A 15,994-nucleotide genomic window follows, 5' to 3' on the forward strand; every position below is an offset into this window, starting at 1 on the left:
TGGGAGCATTTTCTTGATTTGTGTTGGGTGAGAGAGCCCAGCTCATCGTGGGTGGTGCCGCTCCTGGGCAGGTAGTCCAGGGTTGTTTAAGAAAGCAGGCTAAGCATGAGGAGTCAGTGTTCCTCTCTGCTTCGGTTTCTGCCTCCAGGTTCCTACCCTGCTTGAGTTCCTACCCTGATTTCCCTTCCTTTTCTCCCCAAGTTGCTTTTGGTCATGGTGTTTATCACAGTAATAGGAGGCAAACGAAGATACTGGGTGAGCACGCTCAGGCCCAGCCCTGCCCTCCCATCAATGCCCCGGCTCCCCCAGCAGCTTATCAGCCTGTACCTGTTCTGGGACACCAGTTCCGGTTCTTCCATTAATGGAATAAGAAGAACGTGTGCACACATACTCTTCCATGCAGGCACTAATGTGTCAAATGCCACTTAGCCTCATTTAAACAAGCGTTTACTATCTTTCTGGGGGGAGGGCTTTAATTCTAACCTCTATTCAGAATTTATAATTGTATCTTAGCTCTCTATAATCTCAATCTCCCCGCCCCCATCTCTCAGAAGCATGTTTAGAGGGGAATGAATACCGCGGCTCTCCCTCTCCATGCCCTAGGCTAAAAAGGGACAGCAGAGCCTGTACCTGGTAATGAAGGTGCAGTCATGGATGAGGTTTTCCGCAAGGACGATGCCTGCCTGCTCATCACCCTCCATAGGGGCCCCGTTGTGGTACCAGTGGATGCGGGTATCATTGCCCAGGTAGCTGGCAGAGCACTGGAAGGGCAGACGGTCACCCTGGAACACCACTTGGCGCAAGGATGGGATGAGGTAGTGCGTATGAAGTTCCAGAGCCCCTTCTGTGGACAAGACCTCGGCGATAAGGCCTGAGCGCATGCTTAGGTGAGCCTGCCTATGCCGGGGAGCATCTCCAGTAGTGCGATCCAATCCGTTAGCTTGTACTTAAAGGGCAGCACGTGGTGAGAGTGGAATCCCACAGGGTAGGTCCTGACCCTCTGCCTCTAGTGATCTCTGGTTGGGAATGGAAGGGATCAGAAAGAATCCTCCCAGATGAGAAGAACACAGAGGAATACAGGGGGAGACCAGGTGAAAATATAAACAAGCCAGCAGTCCTAAAAGAGGTTTAGGCGTGCTGATGGAGGGCGACTCCGTGGACCTGAGGGAAGGAGGCAAGCCTGGGAAAACACGTCCATCGTATAACACACAGGGCCCAGAGAGATTTGACCTAGCAAGCTGCGGTGAGGGGCTGGCTCGCTGGGATCCGGGACAGGTTTCTCACCACAGCGGAGCTGGGGCTCATGGAGGCTGTTCAGGGCCTGGGCGTGCAGGGCACTGGGGTAGGCACAGAGTGTACGCTCCGACAGCTGCAGGGAGTGATTCCGGGCCCAGGGCAGCAGCCAGCGCAGGTGACAGTCACAGGTCAGAAACTCAGTGCCAAAGTCCCTGCAGGGTGGGTTCAAGGAACAGTGTGGGCTCATGGGGGTGGGGGTGAAAGTCAGCAGGAAAGGGGTGGAAAAGACAGCCTGGGGTACGTGCGTGTCCTGCTACTCGGGATATGATTTGGGGGCGTTTTCTGGCAGTCTGCACACTCAGCAGGCACGATGCAGGTTAGAAATGACCACATATTTGGCCCTGGTCAGTGTGCTGAGTGGAGAATTGGAGTTTGGGTAGGGACAGGGTAGGGTGGCAGGTAGGTAATATGGCTGCTCATAGGATTTGGGAGTTTCTTTAGGCCTGAGGGGAGGGTTGAGGTCTGGGCTTCAGAGTCCCCTGGGTTCAGGTGTCTCTTTCCTGGGCAGAGGAAGGGACCAGGGGACTGTTCCCGTACAGGGAGAGATACTCACACAACCTTAAGGGCTGGCAGCTCATCAAAGACCCCAGGCTGCAGACTGGAGAAGATATTCCCAGATATGTTTCTGCAGAGGGCAGGGAAGAGTGAGGTGAGATCTTAGGGTCTCCCTGGGCCAAGAAAGTAGAGAGCTGGAAGGAGAAAATGCAGGCACCGGAAGGGTCTGGCCCAGTCTTCTTTCTTCTTCCTCCCAAGCCCTCCCTTACCCCCTCCCCACTTCTCTCCTTCTCTCAAAGACTGATCTATCACTCACAGTCTCAGAAGTCTGGGGAGGCCTTGAAATGTCTCAGAGGTGAGACAGCCAATCCGGTTGTTGGAGAGATCTCTAGAGAGAGAGACACAATCAGCAAGTCCGCTAAACAACAGGATGGAGATTCACTTCTGCCAGAGACATTCAGCCGGAGATTATGTGGGCAGTAGGCTTGGGCCTAATGCCATAGAAAGCTGGAAGCACCCCCGACAACGGGTCCCAGCCAATGTACTGGATAGAGACTTGGTGTCTGAGAAGGGACAGGGAAGGGTGAGTACTAGGGGTAGTTGCTCATGTGGAAAATTGAGGGGGGGTGAATAAAGAGAGGGTTGGGAGTGGGGTGGGCAGGACTAGCCACTCACAAACGTTTCAGCTCTCCCAGACCTAGGAAGGCTCCAGGCTGTACAGTGCTGATGACATTGTTCCTCAGGTCCCTGTGGGAAGCAGTGGAGAGGCCTTCACACTTCTGTCCCAGGGCTACCCTGCTCCTTAGGTGGGACATCCTGTCACCACAGGGGCTGGCTTTTTGTGGCGCTTGACTTCCTTCTAAGTTGGCTTTCCTACATACCCACCCAACAGGTCTCTGTAGTTTGTCTGGCCACCAATAAAGAGAACGGGGTCAGAGAAATGTCTGCAAGCTGAAGTTCCGTGAAAAAGAACAAATCTGGGTTGAAAATTCTGCGGCCCAACTCCTGATTCACTTGCCTAAAGATGATGAAGAGTTGTGTTGCGGAAGGGAAGCCACAATTATCTTGGGCTATCTTTAGTTCCCTTCCTAGCCACTTAGCCTTTGTATCCAGCCTGACATTCTCTTGACTATCAGCTAAGACCTTTGTGACTGAGCAGATAACCAGCTGCCCCAGCCCCAAAGCTAAGAATGCCATCAGATAGCAGGGAGACCCAGAACAGCCCATTCCTCCACTCTCCTGTAAAGCCTACCCACTCTTGTCTCTAATTTGGTAAATGCATTGATTGGTGGATTTCTTTGTTCTGGGACTATAAAGTTGATGTCGCCTCCTCCGTGGTGGAGCATGTGATTTGGAGCAAGCTGAATGCCTCCCTAGGCTGTGCATCACCTGTGGCTCAGAACGAACTACCTCTTACTCTCTTTGGGACAAGAGCTGTGTCTTATGACAGCTTTTCTACAGGAAGCAAGAGATGTGATAGGAAGGGCTTTAAATGGCAAAACAGGGGCAAGGAGTGGGGAAAGCGTCCCGTTAGGAGTGAGGAGCCTAGATTTCCAGAACCAGCAGAGGGAATTTTACAGTTGCTGTATTCCTACAGCTCTCTCTCTATGGAGCCTGTGAGGCAGGGAGGTTGGCGGGCCAGCAATGCACTGTGCCCTTGCACAGGTCCAAGCTGAGGTTGCCAATCCGGGTACAGATGAGGCCCAGGGCCAATAAAGCCGGTGCAACCTAAGTGCCTCCCTAAGAAGATATCTGACCTTCTCACCGCTGTCAGGAGGTGGCAAGGAAGCTGCCTCCAGGCTGAATAGGCCACAACAGAATGGATCATGGCTCCTGGGAGCCATCCCATTCCACATGGAGGAGTGCACCCACTAGTGAGTCTCTGACCACCCCCCTCCAGTTCAGTGGCTCAAACATCACTGAGGCCGGAGTCCAACTCTTAGCCCTCCCTCCCCTCCCCAGAGGCTACAGTCCCCCATCCAACCATGGGGACATGCTGGTGCCTATCTGTTGGCCCCAGCCCAATATCTACCATACAGCTCTCTGCTCTAAGGGCCAAACTGGCCCATCATCTTCTGCATTATCTTCTATGCTGTGCACGGCCAGGGAAGGCTACAGATCTTGACCCACTTACCCAAGGCTCCATCAAACCCAACCTTTTGTCAACCAGCACAGATCAGAACTAGGCTGTGTAGAGCTCGATGTAGCACACCGAGTCATCTTGTCTGCTCCTACCTAAAAGAGCTCAGGGGAGGGAGCAGGGAGTGAAGACCGGGCCACTCCTGGGGAAGACAACAACTCTAACAAAGGTATACAGGGTCAAACTGGTTTCCAAGGCTCTACTAGGCTCTACTGTCCCAGCCAGTTTCAAAGAGAGGCAAGGTCTTGGGGACGGCTCTGAATTACGGACAGAAGAGGGTTAACTGTGCTGGGTAAGAGGAAATAGGTGTCCAGGATAGGGAGGTGCTGTCCTGTCCCACCAGGGGGCCTGTTTGTGCAGTCCCAGTTGGGGAAAGAAACAGAGACAAGAGGCAGTGATGTAATTTTTACTTAACCAGGCTGTATCTCAGCTCTGTCTCCCACCAGACTCAGAAGAAAGGAAACCCAGCATCGGGGCTCACCTTCCTAGAGAAAGCTAGCATTCTGGGAAGGTGCCCCAGTGCTGGGTCCACACAGAGAACGTGGAAGGGCCTGGCCTAGCCCTAGATTCCCTGCGTGCCACGTCAAGGGGACAGAGTTAGGTCCCCCTGCCCAGGACTGCCCTTCCTGTGTATCCCTCCCCCATTTTTGGCATCAGGCTCCACCCTCTCATCCCACCCTCCTCTGTTGATCCAGCCTGTGCCCCCTGGCCTCTGCCGGGGTCTGGCCATTCTCAGGGCTCTGCCTCCCACCCCCACGCGCAGGGGCGGGCAGAGGGAAACACATTCCTCATTGTGTCACTTCCCTTCATGGGCTGCCAAGGGGCCGAGGCGGCAGCCCCCCGCCCCTTCCCTCTTTGCTCACTTGTGTTTATTCTCATTTCCTCCCCGCCCCCCACTTCGTGAACCCCACCCGCCTGCCCCACTGATGCTCTGCAGATGGGAGCTAGGCAGCCCCGGGGCCCCAGCCCCTCTCTCTGCCCGGTTTCCTGCGGCTGAGCCACCCCAGGCCTCCCCTACAGGGCAGCCTCCACAGGGACAGGCATTCCTCCCTCAAGCGTGGCCTGGGGGTGACCAAGATGGTCTCTTGGAGTGCGTTTTCTAGGGGGTGGGCCAGCCCTGGGATACCAGGTCTTGGGGGCACAGGCCAAGGGCTGTTTCCAGGGCTGAATCCTGAACAGTCCATGTCTCCTGGTCCCTGAATAAGGGAAGTGGTTCAGGGCTGCACCTCCCCAGGGACAGGAGGAAATGCCACCCTAGGACCAGAAGATTTTAGAAATACAAGGCTTTTGTCAACTGACTGTTTCGAACCCTTCCTGTTTAGCACATTCCTGGGAAAAGCTGATGGAGGCCTGGACTCCCACCCCAGACGAATGTTCTACACCTAACGCTGGGCGCACGGTCTTGGTGGGCTGTGGAATCCAGGCTAAGAAGCCTGGCTTTCAAAGAGCTGGGGGTAGGGGCTTTAGTGGACGAGCACATGCCTCATGTGAGCAAGGCCTGGCGTTCCATTCCACAACGTGGGGGAGGGGGATGGGACACAAACGGACCACTGAAGATACAGTGGTGCATGCCTTTAATCCTGACACTCAGGACATTCAGACAAGTGAGTTCAAGGCTAGCCTGGTCTACATAGTGAGACCCTATTGAAAAAGAAAAGAAAAGGGAAGGAAAGAAAAGGACCCTTGCCCCAGATTAATCTAAACTGGTTCTCCATTAATTAGGTCACAAACGAAAGTAACCTGTCTAAGGTCACAAAGCTGTTCCTAGAATATGGATGCTATCACTCCCTTCTGCTTCCACACAGCTCCGCCGTGTACGGAACCTGGGAAAGAGGCTCTGCGTTGATGGAGTATCCACATCCCTATTGCCTTTGGCCCAACCTCGCTCATGTTCTAGGCACACCCTTCTCTGACTGTGGACGTCAGCATGGAGAGGACTCCTGAGGGCAGAAGTAGGGGGAGAGGTCCGAGGACAGTCACACCCTGTGTTGATCTTGGGGAAAATAGAGTCTCCAGAACCTGAGTGCAGGAATTCAGCAGGAAGAGAAGATCAAGGTTGGTTGTGGTGGTGACGCCCTGAGGAGGCTGGAGGAGGACAGGAGTTTGAAGCCAGCCTAGGCTATAGATCCAGAACTTGTCTCAAAGAAACAAGCAGAGGAGCCAGGTGGTGGTGGCACACGCCTATATTTCCAGAACTCAGGAAGCAGAGGCAGGCGGATCTCTGTGAGTTCGAGGCCAGCCTGATCTACAAGAGCTAGTTCCAGGACAGGCTCCAAAAACTACAGAGAAACCCTGTCTCAAAAAACAAAACAAAAAAGAAACAAGTAGAAGCAAAAGCAAGACAAAACAAAATGTCCACTAGGTGAAGGTTCCCAAAAGAATTCAATCATAGTAGCCTAAAAGAGAAAAATATCTAAATATCCGTCAATGTACACATAAATAAAAGATTTAAAATATAGTATGTTCGGTCAATGAGCTAGCTATTATTCACCCACAAAGAGGAATAAAGTGCTGATACATGTTAAAGCATGGATGAACCTAGAAAATGTCTCACTGGCTGAAGGAATCTAGTTATAAAAGATTACATATTCTATAATTCTATTTATATGAGATGTTCCTAACAGGCAAATCCATAAGGTGAGGAAGCAGATTAGTGGTTGCTTAGGTCTGGCAGAGGATTGGGGAGTGACAGCTAATGATTCAGGGTTTCTTTTGTGGATGATGGAAATGTTCTAAAATTAGATTAGCGTGGCGATCACACAATTTTCTGAACTATATCAAAGCCCATTGGCTTGTGCACTTTAAATGGGCGACATAAATTACATCGTGTCCGAGCTGTTGAGGGTGTGAGCTGACGTGACTGTGTGGGTGTGCGCTCACACACATCCAGGCAGAGCAGGGTTGCACGGAACTGGCTCCTCCTCACCCCCACAAGACCTCCCTGCTTGTAGGTCTGAAAACCAAATTATAGGCTTGCTGGCCACACAGCGACTTGTCCTCAGCCCTGCAAGGTTTCCAGAGCTCAGCTAGAAAGTGAAGCCTGGCTGCAGAACTGGCCAGAACACCCCTGCAGGTATAGAGGCTGCTGCGAGAAGAAGAGAAGGGGTCCTGTGGCCAAGGAAATCCATTATGGTCCCAGATTCTCACCTTCCCACCTCCCAGGACTTCTGGCCCACACCACTCTACAGATACTTATTGAGCACATACACTGTGCCAGGCACTTACGCTGACCAAGGCAAACAGGAGGACTGTTCCTGAACTTATGAGCCACCCCCTAGGGCTTCAGCTATACTGGAGTCCAGGGCAGCTTCTAAGTGTCATTCCTCCCCAGTGTTAGTGGGAAAGGAGAGACAGAGCCCGGGGCCTTACCCTTGGCCCCGCCCACAGATTAATAGAAACCACCTGGCCAGTGAACAGCCCATTCCCATGAGCATCTGCTTCTAATGAGTGCCCCAGCACCCGCTGCATACCAGCCCCCAGGGCTCATTAATCTCATTAGGCAATGACAAATCATCCCGGGCTGAGCAAGCTCCCCTCCTTGGGCCCTTTGCTCCAGCTACAGGCAAGCTACGGAAGGCCCATACCCATGCGGCACCTCACGCCCCCGTGCATCCTAAGTCCCTTTCCCTTGACCTCTTGTGGGGGATGTCTGTACGGTGGTCTCGAGGGTGGACATGGAGGCATCTCATAGGGCCCTGAAGAATTTCCTACTAACCTGTTCCTCATTGCATGTGATCGGTGGGGAATCAGGACAAGCATAAAAGGCACCAGAGGAACGAGCCCTCCACGTGGGGGCAGGGGTGGCTCTATGGTACACTGCCTGTCTAGCATGCCAGCATGCATTGAGCCCCAAGTCCCATCACCAGCACTACAAACAATGACAGAAGGGGGGCCTGGTGACCCACAGCTGATTGGATCCATAATCTCAGCCCTCCAGAGGGCAAAGCGAGGCACAGGTGGAATTCCGGGCTCTCAAAGAAAGAAACCAGGGCCTGCAAAATGTCTCTGCAAGAGAGGGTACTTGTCATTTGGCTTGCCAAATTGCATTTTATCCTCAAAATCTATGTGGTGGGAAAAAAAAGGTAGAATCTAGTAAGATGTCCTCTGACTTTCATATATATACTTTGGCATAAATGTAAAAAATTAAGACAAAAAAAGACATTATATTTCAAGTACATAACTGCCTGAGTAAGACTGACGTAGTGGCATTCCATCTGTATATTAATAAATAAAACTTGCCTGAAGATCAGGGAGTAAAAGCCTGGTCAGCCTTACAGACCAGGCAGTGGTAACACACACCTTTAATCTCAGTAGCCACACTAGTTTGTCATAGAAACCGGGCGGTGCATGCCTTTAATCCCAGTGGTGCACACCTTTAATCCCAGCCCTAGAGAGGACTGAAAGATAGGAGTAGACAGATCACACACACAGTCTCATTCTGAGATTCCTGAAGGCAGGACCGCCATTTCAGACTGTGGTCGAGGTAAGAGCCAGTGGCTGACTATTTTGCTTTTCTGACCTTCAGGTTGAACCCCAGTTTCTCTGAGTTTTTATTAATTGTGCTTCAGACTGAGAAGGTTGGACGGGTACACATAACAGGAGGCCAGGCTAACACTTTCATAGACGTCTTCAGAAGGGAAGGGCATGGCACTGTGTCTACGGAGAAGGCCTATGCTCTGAAGTGCTCTATCGGGGAACTCATCCATCCCCATAATGACTCCTCAGAGAAGAATTCCTAACCCCATTCTCCACATGCAAGAGATGCAAGGCATGCGGAAGCATCCAGAAACAAATGAAAGGAGTGGGATTTGATCCTAGGCCTCTTTATACCAGAGTAAGGCCATGCTTCGTTTCTGTTTGTTTTGAGGGGGTCTGGTGTACAGCTCTGTAGCCCTGGCTAGCCAGGTCCACACAGTAAATTCTAAACTAGCCTTGAAATTGCAATGGTACTCCTGCCTCTGCCTCCCCAGTGTTCTGCCATGTTTGGCTACCACACCTGGCCCTGGCTCATGCTTTTGTCAGTTTCTCCCACCCACCTACCCTGCCCCAAATGTCTTTCCTTTGGGTCTCAAACAGGCGTGGCCAGGATGATGGGCCTCAGGGAAAGGGCGCTTTAGGCATGTCTAGGTCCCTCTATACACACACTGGGCTGCCCATGGACTGCCTGTGGCAGACAGGGTTTCTGGTTCATCACACCCAGTTAATAGAGATGGTCCCCCCCCCTAGATCCTAGATCCACCACTAAGGTCCTCTTCAACACAGCCACCTCTCCATCCATTCTGCTTCCCTTCCCCTGCCCTTCCACTTCACATTACCACAGACAGCTCTGTCCACCTGCTTGTGACCCTTCCCACCTTCCCTCAGTCAGGGGCCTGAATTCCAAAGCAGATGACATATATATCTATTGCCCACTCGTGACCAGCAAAGTCACTGACACATTCACACAGAGAGAGAGAGAGACAGACAGACAGACAGACAGACAGACAGACAGACAGACACATGCTATCCTTTCATTCATTAGCGAAGACCTGAAGGGCTCTAGCGGGGGGGGGGGAGGGCAAGAGAGCATACTCCGTGGCTTTACCACTGCAGTTACCAGATCAGACCCCAACCCTCCCAGAGGACCTACTGTATACAGACTGTGGGATATGGAACTGACAGGGCCTCGGCTGCCCATGCCTAGACATCTGAGTCCCACTGGACAGAGAGATCAGTGTTTCCTGGGCACCGACTACACACCAGGCTACCGTGTCACAGCCACGATGAATAGGCCCACAGTCTAGGGGTCATCGGGTATGTTGGCTCCCAACCTCAGGCGAGCATGAGAACTGCCTTCCTGCTGGATAAAATTCCCAGGCCCTAGCTGACCCAATGACTTACCATCTTCAGGAATGGGACACGGGACTTACGTTACTTCTGGACCCTCTCTCTACCCCTGCACAATGGTTAGTCATACGTTCATCCATCTGGGCGTCACGGCATGTACTCACAGGCCTCGGTCCTTACGGGGAGAATCATTTGAACTCAGCATTTCAAGGCCACCCTGGGCCACACACTGAGACTCCCAATCAAATCAACCCACAAGCTACTCATGTTAGTTTCTGCAGAGGTATTCTGCAGGTGTGGGAATAGACCTTAAGGAGCTAGCTTCAACCATGCAGTTGGATATCCTGTAATCAGAGGAAGGCTCAGGAGGGGGAAAAAAACTGTGGAGAGGAAATTCTGTCCCAAGATAGCAGCATCTTTTCCTGTCTGACTTCCCAGGCTGCCTTAGATTCGGGCTTGATAGACTCCACAATCATGTAGACCTGATTTCTGAGAATACACATTCATCTTACCAGCAGCCAGTGATCAGCAGGCTAGGAAGACTGAGGTCCCCAGACCTGCCAGGAGGCCCTCCCTACCCTGCTGTGCACAGCATAGTCCTTTGCCCCAGAGGCCCTTCCTCCACTTCACTGAAGTTCTGATCTCGCCAGGCAACACTGCAGACATCACCCAGATTCCAGGAGTACAGGATGTTAAATCCATGACTAGCCTCATCTCTGTCCCCTTCCTAGTTTTACAATGGGTACCCCACACTTAGCAGCAATTATTGGTCACTTCAATCTACACACATACACACACACACACACACACACACACATACACACACACACACACACACTATTGCATCCCCCTGTTCTCTACCTACTCTGAGTCATTGGCCTTCTCTCCCTTGAAGTGATGGAACCCAACATCACAATTTTCTAGAACAGTAGTTCTCAACCTTCCTAATGGCATTTTTTTTAAACTTCCTTTTTTGAGGCAGAGTTGAGTATATTCTACTTGAACTCAGTATGTATCTCCAGAGAGCTGGAACTTCTGATCCTCCTGCCTCCACCTACCCAGTGCTGGGTATTTGGGGTATACATTATTATGCCAGTTTTATGGAGCATTGGAGAGTCTGGGGATTCATGCGTGCTGGGCAAGCAATCTACCAACTGAGCTTTAAGCTGCTTATCCTGGTCGGGAACTTCTGGTCTCAAAGAATTTCTTTGCATATATGTCTCCCAACACAACACATGCATTGCTATTTCCTGGGTCCTGTCAGCAGAGAGAAGGTAAACGGTATGAAGACAGGCACTAGGTCTGCTGGCTATAGTCCCATCGCGGGGATCAGGGTACAGCATATGGAGGGGCCCCACGAATAGCTGTCACACGAATGGAGTGAGTCATACAGGCAAAAGTCTCAGCTTAGACTTGGAATTTTATTTCACTCTTTATTTTTATTAGTTTTGAGATAGGGTTTCACTGTTTGCCCTTGCTGGCCCAGGATTCACTATGTAGACCAGGCTGGCCTCAAACTCACAGGGATTTAATTCTCCTGAGGATTAAAGGCATAGCATTTTTTTAAAAAAAAAAATAAAGATAAGGTTTCACAGAATCCATATAACCCAGAATGACCTCAAATTCATTTATAGGCATTTACAGGTACTGAGGACCAAATCTAAGGGTTTATGTGTTTTTTGTTTTTTGTTTTGTAAGACAGGGTTCTTTTGTAATCTTGGAACTCACCCCTCTATAGACCAGACTGGCCTCAAACTCACAGACATCTGCCTGGATCTTCCTCCCTAGTGCTGGGCCCAAAGGCATGCACCACCACTGCCCAGTCTTGTGCATTCCTCTTCACCAACTGGGCCTTTATATCCTTGCTCATGGCACACTCCTCTGCTACCCAACAGTTTGGTAATCAAGACATCCTTCCCTACGTCTTGGAAGACCCCCTGTGCAAGATCCCTGTCTGTGATGCTGGGGAGAGGAGCCCAGTTTGGTCCTTTGTATAGGAAGGAGGGAGGGTAGTCCTTGTATCTCCGAAGGAAAAGGAAGCAAGAGGAAGCAAGAAGACAGATAGAAGTTGCCAGAAGGGCCACTTGAGATTCAGAGACATGCTCAACTATGGGTGCCAAGAAGGAAAACATGTAAGTTTGCCTTTCTCCCAAAAAACCTTTTTAGAAATGTTTGGTGTCTTGCCCTCCGAAGATCAAGACATAAAGTCGGGTAGTGGTGGCACAAGCCTTTAATCCCAGAATTTGCGAGGCAGAGGCAGGTGGATCTCTGTGAGTCCAACGTCAACCTGTTCTACAGAGTGAGTTACAGGACAGTCAGGCCTACACAGAGAAACCCTGTCTCAAAAGAAAAAAAAATCAAGACATAAGCATAAGACAGCATAATGGCTCATGGATTAAGAGCACCAGAGTTCAATTCATGGATTAAGAGGACCCGAGTTCGTGGATTAAGAGGACCCGAGTTTAATTCCCAGCACCCATGTGGCAGCTCTCAACTGTGTTAACGCCAGTTTCAGGAGACCTAATACCCTCACATAGACATACATGGAGGCATAAAAATAAACAACCCCCCACAAATGATCCATTTCCAAATGCTTAATCACATATGGAAGAATGAACAAGTTCCTTCACTGGTAATCCCAGCACTTAGTGAAGCTGGAAGCTTGAGACCTCAAGTCCAATCCGGGCTACTTAACAAGAGACCAAGAGAGACTCTCTCTCTTTCTCTCTCTGTCTGTCTCTCTCTGTCTTTGTCTCTGTCTTTGTCTCTGTCTTTGTCTCTGTCTCTGTCTCTCTGTCTCTCTCTCTCCCTGGTATTTTGAGACAAGGTTTCTCTGTGTAGCCCTGGCTGTCCTGGAACTCACTCTGCAGACCAGGCTGGCCTCTAACTCAGAGATCTGCCTGGCTCTCTGCATCCCAAGTGCTCGGACTAAAGGTATGTGCGGATGGAATGAGGACCCAGGTTCCCTCTAGGACCATTCCACATCCTATATAAATTCAGCCCCTCAGGAGAGAATTTCTTTGAGCCTCAGGTGTGAGCTTGATGCTAGCCTCTGTCATTCTCACAGTTACGAGCTGCAGTCAGAAAACCCTGAGTTTTCTGACCCCACATGGACTTGGTCACTTTTGTCTCCCACCAAGCCACAAAGTTTCCTTCTTCACCTTGGCAGATTGGACAAACTCTTTCACCTCCACTGGGAAGTGGGTGGAGGGAGGAGGAGGATGCCTTGTAAGAAAGCTGAACAAGGCTGAGTGGGCATCTCGTCTCTGCTGCCCTTGAACTCTCTAGTCTCCACGGTGCCTCCTCTGAACATGTCTGAAAGATGTCCCCGAACTCCTTTATGGTCACATGGACAGAGACATCTGCGATCTCCACCGCACTGAACTCACACCTTCTTCGTTGATATTTTTCCATCACACTGATCCAAGGCTTGGGAACAAGACGGCACAAGATGGGGCCAAGAGTCCTATTGCACGAATTAGGGGTGTCCCGGAGGAGGAGATTAGAGATTGCATGGGTGGGGATGGGTAGAAAAGAAAGCAAGAATCAGTCCCCAGGAGAGAAGAGAGCCCAGGACAAGAGCCCAAAGTGGCAGCACAGGCTGGGTTCACAGGCTGGGTTCCAGAAGCACGGCAGTGGTTGATGCCCATCTGGCAGGTTAAGTGCCTAGTAGAGTCCCTGAGTCAGGCGTCCTATCCAGGCTTTCTCTCTGCTTCTCCTAGTCCTCCGACATAGTTGAGCCCTTCTGTGTCCTCACTGTGGTCCCTAGCTCCTGCTTAGCAACTCTGTCTCACAAATTGCTCCAGGGGCCCTCAGCATGGGATGAGGACCTCCAGGAGAGAGAGTAAGGACACTGCCCCAAACGCAGCTTTAAACTGGCAGGAGTGGGGGGGAGTCAGAAATGACTGAGCGCCCACCCTCAGTCCTCAGTCCAGGACTCTGCCCCCTCCAGGCTTTGTTTGTTGATTTGTTTTTCTGGGAGGAGGAAAGAGGGCTCAGTCGCATAAAGTCTCCCTCAGCCATTTCATGCTGGGCCCCCAGCTGGGCAGAGGAGGCTGGCTAAAGGGCTCACTCAGCTAATTGCTCATTAAAGAGCATTAATGAGTTTCCCTTGGCCCCACCTCTGCCTAGAACAGTGAAGACTCCCTACTTTCCTAGCTCACCAGGCAGCCCCTACTGAAAAGCCATTTGCCCCACCTCTTCCAGACTGGCAGGCTCTATTTGCTACCAAGTCCTATACTGGACCTAGCACTGCAGGTTCTAGCTTCACTTGACAACCCAAGTCCCTCCTCCTTCCCAGAGTGACACCCCCACCCTTTGCCATCATGCCACCCCACCCTGCCCCACGCACTTCTGAGTACTTACAACTTCTCCAGCAGGTATAGTCCCAAGAAGGATCCGTTTCGGAGCCCAGTAATCTTGTTGTTGCTCAAGAGCCTGAAGAGACGGGAAGAACACAGATCCGCGCTGTTAGATGCTAGCCAGTGCAAAATGCAGACGGAGTGGGACCCAGGTTCCCAAGATGCCACCATCAGCAATTCTACAGCAGGCACCCCCACCTGCCACTCTAGGACGTTGTGGGGAGACGCTGAGGAGCAGTCTAGCCATAGAGAGAGAGAGCCTCAAGTCATGGATTTCAACCAAGCGCACAGTGAAGAACCCGTAGACTGGATCTCAGTGGAGATGGGGCTCAGTGGATGTTAAGCTCTGATGGCCGGTTTCCACTTTGGAGCATCAGTGTCGACCCCCACTGAGCCTCTGCCATGCCCACCACAGCTCTGTCCTTGCAGAGGTCCTCCTTCCCTCAATCCAAAGTCCAGAGCAGAGTGATGGGGAAGAGTGGCCTCATCTGGGTCAGGTGGAGAAGAGGAGCCCTGAAGACCTACGTGAAGGCATGTTCCTTTAATCCCAGTGCTTGGGAAGTAGAGGCAAAAAGAGTAAGCGTTTAAGGTCATCCTCAGCTATGTAATAAGTTTGAGGCCAGCCTGGGCTGCCTGGGACCCAGTCTCAAAAACAAACAAACAAACAAACAAACAAACCAACAAAAACAAAACACAGAAGGAAAGAAGCAGGGGTTGGGGGAGCCCTGGTGGAAGAGGGCTTTCCAACACTCTCCTTGGAGCCAAGGACTCTACAGGAAGGTGACCATGCTGGGCCATCAAGGTCTCCAGTTCAGAGTGACAACACAAGGCTGTATTCACTGTATCCTTGCCTCCCCAACCTGTAGAAAGACTGACAGAGCCCTGGATCTGACAGACGGCTAGGCCTCCCTTGCAATGCCTGCTCTGACATTTTGTTTATTTACTATTTATGTTCTGGGGGACAGGCCCAGTCTCAACTTTGTCTGCACACTTGGCCTTTCTCTCCCCGACTTCTTATTGGGAGGAGGGAGTTCCAGACCAGCCACAGGAGGCTCAACCCTCCAGTTAATTGCTTATTAGAACGTCTTAATGAGGCCTCTCAACCCAAACTCCTGGCAGCCCTGGGCTGAAGCAAAGGGTTTCCCCCTTCTTTGTTCTGCCCTTACTAGTGGAAAACTCACTTGAAGGACCCAAGTCCAAACCTTACGACGACATCTCTGGAGCAGGCAGCCTCTCTGCTCTATGGTGTACAGAGGAAAGGGGCCAGGAACCAAACGTAAGAGCTGTCAAAGAGCTCCACCACCCGCCAAACCTCATGGGAGGGCGACAGGGAGGGAGTGACCCAAGGAGGCACTGAAGGACCCCCAGGTCCCGACTGCCCAGGGCCTTTGGAATTTTAGGTAAACGCTCCACCACTGGGCTACAGCCCAGGCCCTACACAGGCGAGGATGGAGGCAAGACGGGAGGGGGTGTCTCTAGATCAATGGAAAGGGATGAACACCTCATCTCTTCCTTCTCCCTCCAGATAGAGTGCTCCCAAATTTCAGTACAGTCTACTAGTCCTTCCAAGGGTGATAAGGAGGGGGGGGATGTTTTCCAGCAGAAGAATGACTTAGGGGAAATTGCTGAGTTTCTAAAATGCTACACACACACACACACACACACACACACACACACACACACTCCATATTGATATTCCAAAAAGCACTGGCACCCAGGAAGCTGAGAGAGAAGGCTCAGGAACTGAAGGACAGCTTCCACTACAGCGTAAACCATCTCAAAAAAAAAAAAAAAAAAAACCACAAAAAACAAAAAGAAAGAAAGGAAGGAAGGAAGGAAGAAAAGAAAAAAGAAAAATAGCATATCACGGCAGAAC

The 15,994-nt window shown here is 51.2% G+C and overlaps 1 protein-coding gene across 2 annotated transcripts in view; it reads right to left on the reverse strand.

The window, feature by feature from the left end:
• The window catches only part of Adgra2 (adhesion G protein-coupled receptor A2), a 40,656-nt gene that overhangs the window by 11,350 nt on the left and 13,312 nt on the right, over positions 1-15,994 (reverse strand). For both annotated transcript variants that reach the window (XM_048456508.3, XM_085680761.2), the window contains exons 2-7: positions 14,123-14,194; positions 2,467-2,538; positions 2,108-2,179; positions 1,850-1,921; positions 1,285-1,448; positions 631-844 (exon numbers count right to left, since the gene is read on the reverse strand). In XM_048456508.3, coding sequence (XP_048312465.3) covers positions 631-844; positions 1,285-1,448; positions 1,850-1,921; positions 2,108-2,179; positions 2,467-2,538; positions 14,123-14,194 — 666 coding nt within the window. The remainder of the gene's footprint in view (positions 1-630; positions 845-1,284; positions 1,449-1,849; positions 1,922-2,107; positions 2,180-2,466; positions 2,539-14,122; positions 14,195-15,994) is intronic.

The sequence above is a fragment of the Myodes glareolus genome, chromosome 23 (assembly GCF_982192425.1).
Source record: "Myodes glareolus chromosome 23, mMyoGla1.1, whole genome shotgun sequence".
Classification (NCBI taxonomy): domain Eukaryota; kingdom Metazoa; phylum Chordata; class Mammalia; order Rodentia; family Cricetidae; genus Myodes; species Myodes glareolus.